At 41.1% G+C, this 12,892-nt stretch overlaps 1 protein-coding gene across 1 annotated transcript; it reads left to right on the forward strand.

The window, feature by feature from the left end:
• Positions 1-384: 384 nt before the first annotated feature.
• Positions 385-12,329, forward strand: ren (renin). The gene is made up of 9 exons (XM_088920872.1): positions 385-505; positions 2,195-2,348; positions 3,474-3,597; positions 4,097-4,215; positions 5,740-5,936; positions 6,617-6,739; positions 7,259-7,403; positions 9,508-9,606; positions 10,874-12,329. Exons 1-9 carry the CDS (start codon positions 444-446, stop codon positions 11,033-11,035), a joined length of 1,185 nt encoding a protein of 394 aa, XP_088776998.1. The 5' UTR covers positions 385-443; the 3' UTR covers positions 11,036-12,329.
• Positions 12,330-12,892: the final 563 nt, after the last annotated feature.

Consider the following 12,892-nt stretch of genomic DNA (forward strand, 5'->3'; position numbering starts at 1 on the left):
TTCCGGTAACACAGGTCACTGTGAGCACTTTTTCTTTCTTTACCTTCCTTAATTTGTATGTTATTTCCTGTTTGAAACAAAAGATTGTGCTCCATTAACATGTTGTTGACCCATCACTAAAAGCCTCTACTTCACAGCTAACTCCAGGGTGAAGGAGTGCCTCCCTCTGAGAGAACGCTATCTTGGGAACGCTCTGTGTCGCTGCTCTCCGTCTCAACCCCTTCTCTGAGGTCAGAGGTCGCACAGCTCTGGGACCACTTCACCAGGGGAGGGGCTGGGTGAGGAGACAGGGTTGTTTGGTGCTGTTAGAAAAAGAGGCTTGCAGGGCACTGCTGGGCAAAGAAGAGACGGTATAAAAGGGAGGAGGTACAGTCTGCCAGACAGAGATCGCCTGAGGAAACAGACTTTGTTTGAAAGCTGTCACACACCCCCCTCCCATCACAATGCGCTGCTGGGCTGCTCTCCTGTTGGCGCTGATGATCACCTCAAGCCAGGCTTTGATAAGGTAATTTTTTTCAGAGTACTTGTCAGCTCACTAATGCATGCCAGAGACAAAAATATCTAAAAAATGCTTGCAATGATGCTTAAGAAAAATGAACCCTGTGGCTCCCTACATCAGTAAATTCTTAAGAATTCTTAAGAAAACTTACCAGGCTATTTTTTTTCCATAGACTTTTTTTTCCATTGTAGTTTTACTAGTATGAATCTGTTTTACTGCGGTTTCCCACAGCTTTTGTGTTGATTTAATGTAGGCTTACAAGTTTGCTTTTGAGTAACTGAAATTCGATTTATGGGGCTTTTGTCATGCTACAGTGCTACACTTTTACAAGCACAGCCCCGACCTAGTAAGAACACCCCAAATGCCTTTTCCTCTCCTCTGCGATGCAAAGCCCGGATTGGGTCTTTAAATTGGGGAAAAAAAGATGACAATAATAATAAAACGATGATTACTATAAAAATAGGGTGGCATGGTGGCACAGGGGTTAGCGGTGCTGCCTTGTAATGCTGAGGCTCTGGGTCCTGGGTTCAGATCCTGGGGTGCTGTCTGTGTGGAGTTTGTATGCTCTCCTCATGTTTCTGTGGGTTTCCTCCCACAGTCCGAAGACATACAGTACTGGTAGGCTATTTTGTTTCTTCAAAAACTGGCCCTGGTGTGAGTGTGTGCAGGTCCGTGTCTGTTTGTGTGTGTGTTCCCCTGCGATAGACTTGAGCCTGATGTCTGCTGGGATAGGCTCTGGGTCCCCTGCGAGCCTGTATTTGATAAAGCAGTTAGATCAGGGATAAGCTCTGGCGCCTATCCTCAGGAGCAGAAAAACAGGATTTGATGGGAAAAGGAAAGAGGACTTCTATGCTTCATTTTCATGTTTTAAACAGGTGTCTAGTATGACTTGATGAAGTCACACCTTCTTGATACTGTATAAAATGCAAAGGACATTGAAGTGTCACATGAAGGAGATTAGGCTCACTCAGACAGGATTACTCTGTACATGATGCAAATGACCAAGGAAATAATTTAAAACTTTTGATTTCCACTGGTATATGATATTCAATTATTTTTGTATAAAAAAATAATAATGTATACATTGTTGCATATATTTTATACATCTTAGACACAAAAGTTTTCTCAACACAACATGTTCTATTGCTCTAACAACTGTTATTAATACAGCTTTGTTGTGGGTGAGAAAAAAACCAAATGATTTAGTGAATTTTTAATTCGCACTGATCAAGGTTCAGTGATCACATGTGATCACAGTAATTTAAGGTGAACATACAGTATGAACAGCCCATAGGGAATTCTGTAGCAGCTAAACCATCACTTTTACCAATCGGATCTAATTAACCCACTGTCCGCATCATTAACATAGTCTGTTCTTCTCTACATATTAATAAGGATACAAGGTTACTTTTTGTACTACAAAATACTGATTTGTAAGGATTAACTGTGAGCATTATCTAAACATTTCAAAACAAAATGCCTAAATTTCAATACAGGTTTACCATAGCTGTGGAATCCTGCAGCTCAACAAATTTATCCCTGCTGACAATTAGTGCTGGAGGTGTTGATTTCAACCAGTTTAAGTACATAATTAACAGAACATAACGAGCGGAACTCGGCTGGGGTAAGGCCACTCACAGTTTTGTTCCAGTGTGTTGATTTCTGTTCGGCCTGATTCATCTCCTCTCCCGTCAGGATCTCTCTGAAAAAGATGCCCTCAATCCGGGAGACCCTGCGAGAGATGGGCGTCTCCCCAGCCCAAGTCTTTGCCGAAATGGCCCAAAAGATGGGATTCGACACACCTCCCAGCAACGGGACCGCGCCCACCCCCCTCACCAACTACCTTGATGTGAGACCGAGTAATGCGTAATTAATGCGTACCGAGTAAAAAGTTAAAATGTGAAGAAAATGACACATTTTTAAGTCAGTGTTGGCCAGTTCTGGAACTCCACAATGTGCAAGTTGTAACTCCTCAAGACTTGGAAAAATCGCAGCCAGTTCATGAAGATCTTAGCTTAATTAATAAATTGTGCACCAAAATGTTTTCAAAGCCATTAACACTCTGCAGCTCCTGAGGACTACCAATCAGGTGTCCCTCCCAACATTATGGTGCTGATCTTTCAGGCCAGTGAACGTCACCTCCGACCCTCAAGAGATATTGGATCAACTGCCTGATTTTCTTCTCGGGACTTTCAAAGCTGAGGAGTTAAAGTGAGCTAGAAAACCCTGCTGGAGTGTGCATCACCATAGTACTGTAATTAATAATACAGGTCAGCGATGTCTAGCTGTAGCTGCAGACTAACACAAGCCATCATGTTTTGTGTGTCACCTGTAAATCATCAATTTCCAAAACCACTGGCTTTCACCTCTGGAACCGGTGATTTACTCAATGGAGTGGATTAGATTTGAAATTAAAATCACATCTCTCAAAGGCCACAGCCAGCCATTCCTAACTTAACTAAATCAAATCACAGCCACAGCTCATGTGTTCCAAGTCCGTGCGAGGCTATGGATTTAAGGGTAAGCTATCAAATATGTGAATCCCCAGGACCGGAACTGGCCATCCCTTACAGAGATGTTATAAAGGGTGCCGCTCGAGTTAAAAGCATTATGAGACACCAGCTTGCGCTCTTCTGCGCACAGCACCAGTGTTTGAGGGTTGGCACAGGCTTTTTTAAAAGAGATGCAGGAAAGAAGAAAAATGCCATAGCGTTTTTAGTGCTAATTATTAATTATAAAGTTAATTATAAAAGAAAGACATTTCCCATAATTTCCAGTGCAAGATTGCAACGTAGCCTCTCATATCCTGACACCACAGTTTACAAAGTAGGGGAAATAAATTAAAATAAAGCGACAATGAGTTGTGGTTCTTTTTTATCTCCACCACAGGCAATTATGGCAATGTTAGAGTGATCGTCAAATGCTCTGACAGCTGTTTTTGCGATTCTTCTTCCTGGTCCCCTCTCTGTCTCAGACGCAGTATTTTGGGGAGATCAGCATTGGTTCGCCTCCACAGATGTTCAATGTGGTATTTGACACCGGCTCGGCAAACCTCTGGGTCCCATCCTACAGCTGCTCTCCTCTCTACACCGCCTGCTGTAAGTACCGAGAGATGGACAGATTAGGGAATTACACCATCTCAGTTACATAAAGAAACAAACTGGGCTCTCGTGGTAGTATGCTTCTGCCTGCAAAGGAGATACCTCAACCGATGGAATTATGCATCCCATATCCAGTACAACAAACTTTTAATTAACTTAAAAGACAGACCATCAGTATAGATCTGTGCTGTCAGGTGGGAATGCAGCCCCGCAGTTATTGCACTGACTCCTTGTTGCCAGCAGGGGGCAGTACTGCACAGCTGCAATGTCCTTATCTAAATCTAGATCAGCAATTCAACTATCCAGATGTTTCAGGAATCAGACATGTTCACAGTCACCTTTTTTAGTAAAAGCTTATATGCAAAAATCAGATATTAAATAGAACGCTCCGAAAACAAATGTTACGGATACATTCTGGATGGAGCAACAGAAGTCTGCCTAAATGCAATGTTTTGATATACAGTAACGGCATCTTTTTTGCTGCATCACTTTCCAGTTTCCCATAACAGGTATGATTCCTCTAAATCCCGGACTCACATTGAGAATGGAACAGGCTTCTCTATCCAGTACGGGTCTGGAAATGTCCGAGGATTTCTCAGTGAGGATGTGGTTGTGGTGAGTTCAGTTCTCATACCATTATAAGAACTTGGTTGTAATTTAGTGTTTAAAACTCAGGAACATGTGTGCATGTGTATGGGGAGTGTGCTGTATTTCAAGTGCTTGAGAGTTTAATATGTTTTACAGAAATTTAAGCAACTGAGGCCAGATTTTCTTGTTTTACATCTCCGCAAAGGTAAAGTGTTTTTATCCAATTGGACATGAGATTCTCATCTTGATTCAACTGCCATGTTAACAGTAGATATTCTTGCACTTTTAGTTTTGCCCATTTTTTTGAGGAATTAACCAATTTTAAACCACCCAAGAAATTTGCACGCTGCCTGCTCATTCCACTGAGAAAACCAGCTTCACGTGAAAGCACTTCAGCTATCAATGTCTTAAGTGCCCCCAATCCGCTGACAAACTGTCTTTCCTCGTTATTCTGAAACACGGAGCCAAGGTCAAAACGTTATGTCCAGTGTCCTTTGTTACAGTATATTAAACATGAATGATCAATCTGGAAACCTCCTGGGCTTTGAATTTCTTCTCCCACCAATAGCCTGGGTTGTTGTGGAATTTAACTGTCTGTGGGACATCTGGGACACATCGGGGGGCTGCTTAATTATTTTTTATCACCAGTTCACTGATTTTATGGTTTACAGTTACAGTTTGTCTTTGACTATAACCATTTTGTTACATCCTGATCACACAGTTCAAAATGTTGCCTTCTTGCCCCTACGTAACTACACAGCAGGCTTAATGAAGATAACAATCATGTGTTCAAACACTGATCAAGACCTGCTTTGGCATTTTGCCTGCAGTATAATCAGAAACTGACTCCAGCTAACACGATCAAAGGAATCAGAACATGACTAATCCAGCTTTGACAAGACACGCACACATCACACTGTAACGTCTCATAAGTGGAACATAGTAATACTGTATACTGTATGTTCTGACAATCAAGTTAGTCTGAAATGGAGATCTAAACAGAAAAGGTGTGGAACAAAATAATTTTCATTCCGAGTAGGAAAATAGGGGTATTGTCTGTCTTATAGCAAGCGGGATGCCTGCAGTAAGGGCATTTAGGAGATTTCAGCTGCACAGCTTTTTAATCCTTGAAACATTAAGAATTGTAGGTTCAAGCCACAGGCTTTTGTACTGAGTGTGCTCATAGAACAATTAAATGAAGTTAAAATTACTTCAATTGGACCTGTCTGTTCAAATATTCTCAAAATGAGGCAATGAGTTAGAAATGTCCTGCACCAGGTCTTTGCTAAGACCAGTGAGTATTCTGAGTATTGGCTTTTCTGAAGCTTCATATTTACTGAAAAAATTCCATTCATTTACTTGTTTGATACAACTAAAACTTCAAAACTGAGAGACAGAAGAGAAGACGTAAACAGATTGTCAAGAGGGGAAATAGGTTTTCGGTCTCTTGGCTTTACTTCAATACATGCAAGCCCATTTAGACACACCCTGCCCTGTACGGGCGCCCTAGGCAAGGGCTAGCCATGCTGATCTCCATTGTCTCCCCTACAGGTGGGAGGTATACCAGTGGTTCAGATGTTTGCTGAGGCAACTGCGCTACCTGCACTGCCTTTCATCTTTGCCAAGTTTGATGGGGTGCTGGGGATGGGGTACCCCAATGCAGCTATTGATGGGATCACGCCTGTTTTCGACCGCATCATATCACAACACGTATTAAAGGAGGAGGTCTTTTCTGTTTATTACAGCAGGTAGGCAGACGGTTTTATTTTAAAAAGGCAGCAAGTTTCAAATACTATTTACCCCTGAGTTTTAATAAAAAGAAAGGTTTGGTCACAGTTGTCTTTCTCACATGGAAGCCCGTTCTGCTTAGGCCTCTAGATGAGATGTTAAACTTAAGTCCAGACTACCAACAGTCTTTAAAGATCCCATGGCGCTAATTGAGAAGAAAGTGTCTGGTGTCCTGTCTAATTCCAGTACAAGCTCCCTTAATTAAAACTTCCCTCTTTCTATTTCATTGGTGAAGTAAACGTCTCACTTTTCCAGATCATGAGCTGTTTATTGGAGAGGCCAGTACTGCACTGCAGGGATGAGTGAAATGAAGTGTGAAGTGTTTAGGGATCTTTGAAATGCACTGTAAAAAAAGACAAGGACGTCTCTATATTATTGTTTATAAACAGATTGCATTGCTGCTAAAACCAGGCAGCTAACTATCGCCTGTGCACACAGAACTGAATGTTTGCATTTCTGGACAAGAGTTTACACAGCCTCCAGTCATTCTAAAGCGAAATACTTTAATTTAATTTAATTATGATACTCACTTTCCATAATTGATGCTCATGGTTCTGCCTCCACAATTCTGTATATTGCGTGAGAATGTGTGTGTGTGATTCAGAGCTTCTTATCTTTTGTCTTACTATATGTCTGCCAGGGACCCTCACCACAAGCCTGGAGGGGAAATAGTTTTAGGAGGGACAGACCCACAGTACTACACTGGAAATTTCAACTACTTGCGAACCAGCAAGGAGGGGAAATGGCAGGTGAAGCTCACAGGGTGAGGCTGAAATCTCTCTAAAATCTGAAATCTGTGGCTCAGTGTGCTCCTCTGATAGCTTGCCCTTTCTCTAGAACACAAGGCTTCAGCTTGCCTAATTAAGCAATTAATGAGTTAAATTAAGTAATTATGGGTTCAGGTGGAAAGAGAACCAGAAACTTTTTGGCTCTTGAGGACTGGAGTTGAGCTGCTTTAGCTCTTCTATAAAAGTTTATTATATCTATCATAAAAGTAAACTTCTATAAAAGCTTATTATATTTATCATACAAGTTAACTTCTATAAAAGCTTATTATATTTATCATAAAAGTGAACAATTTACTTAGCTTTGACGATCTTTTCTCATACATCTATGGTTCAAAGTGCTTTAACCAGAATTATAGCATGCCTTCCACAGCAGGTTCTCACCGCCCATATATTTTTCCTTCTCCTGCAAAAGGAAACTTATATTCATCCTCGTCATACATTGTATTCTCTGCAATTCCTCTTCCCTTCTGTACAACTCCCTCTCTCTTGTTCAGGGTATCTGTGGGAGCAGAGGAGCTCTTCTGTAAAGAAGGCTGTGCAGCTATGATTGACACTGGCTCCTCCTACATCACAGGTCCCGCCTCCTCTGTGTCGATCTTAATGAAGGCCATCAGAGCCACCCAACTGGCCGAGGGAGAGGTACGCAAGTGACTGGGCATTGATTCTACAGGCCCATTTACTGTACTTTTAACATAGCTAATGCTTTTCAAGTCTGCTGATTAAACCTACAGCCAAAAAAAATCTTCACATTATTCAGGTACATCTGTGTGTAAGAATATTGTTTTGCAGCAAAGAGAAACTCACAATATCACAGACAACTTCTCTTGAAAACACAATGCCTTAGAAATAAAAAATCAGCCCTCTGCATGTACAGTATTTCAAATCAATAGTGTCACTAATGTATCTTTTTCTTAAGTGATAAAAAATGTGGTAGAATGGTATGGAAATCTAGACTTGCATGCATGCAGACACGTACAGTATCAGTAGTTTGTAGTCTGATGCACCTGGACACATCATCAGTGATGTTATCTGGGGTCACTGGGTATTTCAGGTTTTTCAATATCAGACCCAGCCGAGGTTGATCACGTATAAAACATGTGATGACTTGAAAAAAATAGATATTTAAGTGAGATAAAAGAGTCTGTGATGCTGATCGTTTGAGGCAATCATACTTCATTCAAGCAGTAAGAGATCTGGGTAATTATTGCTGGGGGATATCTTTTCAAAAAAATACTTTTTACTGCACGTTCATCATGTTACACTTCCAAGGCACCTTTAATATCTTGCACCCAATCAAACATTCTTCACAAACACAGAAAAAAGATCTGTGATTGCCAGCCTGAGCTATTTGCAAATTAAACCGATAACATCTGCAAGAGTTTGATAGCAATCGCTAGGAGGACAGGGCTTTGAGTTCAAAGAGATGCGCCAGATGCACCAAAGAAAAGAGAAGACGATTCCCTACCTAAAGGGCCATGGTTACCTGGAACCAACTGCCTAGTCCTGGTAAACAATAATAATACTGAGACAGACAGCAATATTCTCAATGTCTCTCTCTATGTCTCTCTCTCTCTGTCAGCTGTGGTATAAAAAATAAAAAAGGAAACTATTCAGGGATCGGTGCCAAATATGGTTTTATAACTACAATTTTTTTGCGGTGAAACATAATTCACTCATGTAACACTTTAGCCAAGAGGGAGTTCCTAGTGCATACACTGTGTAATCAATTCATGCAGAGACAGTTAATAAGGAAAACTAAGCAGCGAATCAAACCCCTGAACAGAACAATCACATATTGTATTTTACAGAAAACAATGAAAGGCAGAATCGGAAGTTGCACTCACAGGATCCCCAATGTTCCATTATTGTGGTCAAGCACCATGCATCAGTGCAGAAGGCCTCACTCTGAGCTCTGCTCGGGAATGTGAGAGTACTGTATCTTTAATAACTTATGGTTATGGTGGCATTGGCTCTGGTCCCAGATACATAAATCTTTAAATTGCTTTAGAGGATTATGGTGCAACCGTTAAAGGTTCAGTGCGTGTCTCGTGGGAACTGGTAGGCTGATTGGAGGTTGCGAAAAGAAAATAAAAAAAGTTACAAACCCCAAAAAATGCATTTCAGTTCATCTTGCTTGTCAGTTACTGCCTTACTCATATAAGGAGCCTTGAAATGACCTTTAGCATTTAGCACTAACACTGAGAAGGCTGCTGTTTAGACACTCACTTTGTGCTCTCAGGCTTTAGTTTTCCTGTTGAGATTGGACCGATGCTAAATAAATTCCACACACTCAAGCAGTTATGAAGATCCACTGTAATCTCTGTTCAAGATTAAACAGGCCTATTCACAGCCCAGCTGAACCACTGCATTGACCATTATCAATATCATTAATGAGAAGTGAAAAAACATCATGCACCAGACAAATTGACTGTACCAATAGAACAGCTAGAAGTCCATCAAATGTATTGACCCCAGCCTTTCCCTGCTACTTCCAAAGAACACCTTCCTCAAGATGTAGCACATCTGACATCTGAGTAATATTCCAATCCAAGGTTAACTGGAACTCCATGGAAACTCCATGTTTCCTTTAAGAAACAGACAGATAAGATTCCAAGCCAGTAAAAGATACAATGAAAACTAGACCGTATAAATGTGCAGGATCAGCAGTAAGGATCACTGATTTATTTTTTTAAAAAAGCTTTTGTTTGCTTTGTGATTGTTTTTTTCTCTTTCTACCCAACAGTACACAGTCAACTGTGACCAGGTGAAAGCCTTGCCTAGCATTTCATTCAACTTCGGAGGTCATGAGTATTCATTAACTGGAGAAGATTACATTCAATTGGTAGGTCACAGTCACACACTATAAATTCACCACACATAGCATGTAGTCATGGAATCATGAACTATACTAATTCAATCCATAGTCAACTTGAAACTTTTCCCAGTAATGTTTATTTCTCACTCCAATCTATTTAACAAAATAATTACATTGAAACAGCCATTTAAAACATGTTTGAGAATGCCGCCATCCTAACATGACTGTACTGTCTGTTCAGCTTCTGGAATGTTTGAAAAGTGTACATGCAGGAGGTAGAAATATCATTTTTCTTGAATAATAAGGTATAATATTATGACACAGAATATCCTGTGAAGTCTAGAAGCTGAGATGCTGTAAGTTGTGACAAGTGTGTGCCAGTCAAAGCACAAAGAACTGCTGAATAAACTGTTGAAATCGCATGCTGAGAGATGGCTGAATAAGGCAAAAGAGAGCAGCTCAGCTGAAAAAAGCTGAAGTGATGTTGCCTCTCAATCTCATGGCTTGTGTTTCCAGACATTTCATATATGTATGGGATTTACAAGACGCCAGAGCCCTAAGTTCAATGTTATTTGCTTCATGTGAGCATTTTAAAACCTTTCAATTTGTGTATCACATGTCAAATCAACAACCATGTTTCCAGTGGGTTTTGTTTTATTTAGTTTTACCCAATTTAATAAGGCATACATTTTGGTAACAACTCACTTGTCTTTTCCCCTTTAAGTGATGGCTTCCTGACATTAAGATGGCTCGATCTGAAAGAGTCTTGATTTGAAAGACAAGGAAAAACCTAAATATCAAATGGTAGCACAGGTGTGTAAAACCCTCCAGACTTTGAGAGGATGGAGGGGACATGGACGACTGTGATTCTCAGTACTTTAGAACACTCAATTTAAAACTCCTTGCAAGGTGCCTACTAAAGTTAGAGATCCACCAGCAAAGTAATACAATGCAAAAAGAAAAACAATCTAACTTTTGGTGCTGTAAGGTTTAACTTAGAAAAGCAATGTGCATCCAACCTATAAATGCGCTAACACTTAGAGAGGGGTTTAGCTTTCCTGAATGTATTTTGAACAGGAAAGAAGGGGGATGCTGCTTTCTGAGCACCCCATCTACACTAACTGTCCCTAAGGGCCCCACGGCTTGTAACTGTGGCAGATCTTCTGCTCCCAGCACTGCAGGCATGTCTGCCAGGAGCCTCTTGTTTTGCACAAATCAAGGAGCAGAGTGCAAGGTAAGAGCACAAGGGAACTTGGGGACCACCTCGTGACCCACCGCCTGTCTCCGTCCACAGCAGTCGCAGCTCGGGGAGGACGTGTGCGTGGTGACCATCACCGGCCTGGACCTGCCCCCGCCCACCGGCCCCGCCTGGATCCTGGGGGCCAACTTCATCGCCCGCTACTACATGGAGTTCGACCGCCAAAACAACCGGATAGGCTTCGCCAGAGCGGTCTGAGGCTGGCAGCACACTCAAACATCGCTCCCAGCAGAAAGATCTGTTGCAACCAGAGAAAGGAGGCTGTGTATACAACAGCGAGATCCAAGAAACTCACAAAAATGATTTTTAAATTAGCAAGTAGCTGTTCAAATTAGCTAGTAAAGCAACCATGCAGGCTAGTTGACCCAAACAGCCTCCTCTATCATTTGTAACCTTTCCTATGTTTTCAAATGTTTGTTTGTTTAAGTATTTACTATACAACATGCTGCCTTTTTTTAAACATGTTGTATTTAGAAATACAACAGTGCTTGTTATGACAGTAGGACCTTCACACAGTACACACTCCTGTAAGAAAGGGGAAAGACCTGCAGAGATCAGTCAGTTTGCCTTGGGAGATTCCCCTACCACACAGACATTACACTGCTCTCTGCTAATCATTCTCCTGCACATTGTCTCCCATGTTGTGCTGGTCTACTGGTACAGTATGTTGACTCTTCTTGCAAAAGGACAGGATGTTCAGTTGCTCCAATTAAGCCAATACTCTGGAACAGATTTGGATCTGCCCAACAGATGTGGAACCATAAGAAATGAGTTGGAAAGCAAACCTGCAGAATTACAAGATCCCACTTAGCTGATCTTTAAAGGCTTCAGTAAAAATGTATGTTGGCCTTCCAGTGAGTCATTTTAAAGTTTTCAAAAATGTGTCCATCTCATAAAACAATATAAACCTACCTAATAAAGTCTACTTGAATTGGCACCAAACAAGATAACCCCTTTTAAACATGCCCTAATCATAACTAGGTCTCCATAACAACTGCAAACCATTAAACACTCCTTTGTCCATTCAACAATTTCAGTTTGTGGAGAAAATGTGAGTGGGACTGTGGTCAAAACCTAGATATTCCGTGTCTTATTTACAAAACCTGAACTATTGTTAAATTTTACCGTATGTGAGCTTTTCTTTTGCTTTAGAAGCCTGATTTAAAGCCAATACCTTTTGGAATACTTCTCATAATACTGTATGTATACTTTTGCTTACTTTCCAACTTGAATCAAAACAAATTTACGTGTCAACAGTGCACATGTTTTTCACCACTTTACTATGGGCAATTTTTCCAGTTAGATTAAATATGAAGCAGTCCAAGTAATATAAAATGCGTAATGCAAAATGCAGAAGTGCATGTTACTGCACTTATCTGATGCAGCGTGGGTAAACCCACAATCCTTGATAGCACTGGAATGTGAGCCCTAACATTGTGCGCCATTATTAAAACCAAAACTAAATCCTTCTATTGTCTCCCCAAACGTTTCTCTGCCCCACAATGGTTTCCACCCGCCTTCTCTGCCCATTGCTCCTCCTGTCCGATGTCGCCCTTTTCATTGCCTGTACACACATTTCATTTCAGTGTTTGAACCAATGCCTGGTCAGTCTTTTTGGAACGCCTCTGCTGTTTAATATATTCAAACTGTACACTCGTTCTGTTAAAGCCAGTGCTGTCGATTAGCCTCAACGCACAACCCAAAGCCGATGCAGGCTGGAGTAAAGAGAGCTGCTAGATGTAGCCATTGGTGTCTGATGTATCCAGTTATATCCAGTAATTGTGTCAAAAATTAAATAATCACCTACACCCAAACTTTGCCACTGCTGCATACAATGTAATCACACCTGCAGAGGGCAGGATGAAAGCAATAAACACCGAACAAACCTGATGTTGATGCCTGTTCATTAGTAGAATTTATGATTGCTTGATTCGCTGTCTGTTCCCCCATTCTGTTCAGGTTTAGTCTCCATCTTTCTGCTAACAGTGCAAAAGCACTGTCTTTAATTCCTTTGGCTGTGTCCATTTTCCTTCCTGCCACAAGTTTGTTCTTTGA

Source organism: Atractosteus spatula, chromosome 7 (assembly GCF_055471065.1).
Source record: "Atractosteus spatula isolate fAtrSpa1 chromosome 7, fAtrSpa1.hap1, whole genome shotgun sequence".
NCBI lineage: Eukaryota > Metazoa > Chordata > Actinopteri > Semionotiformes > Lepisosteidae > Atractosteus > Atractosteus spatula.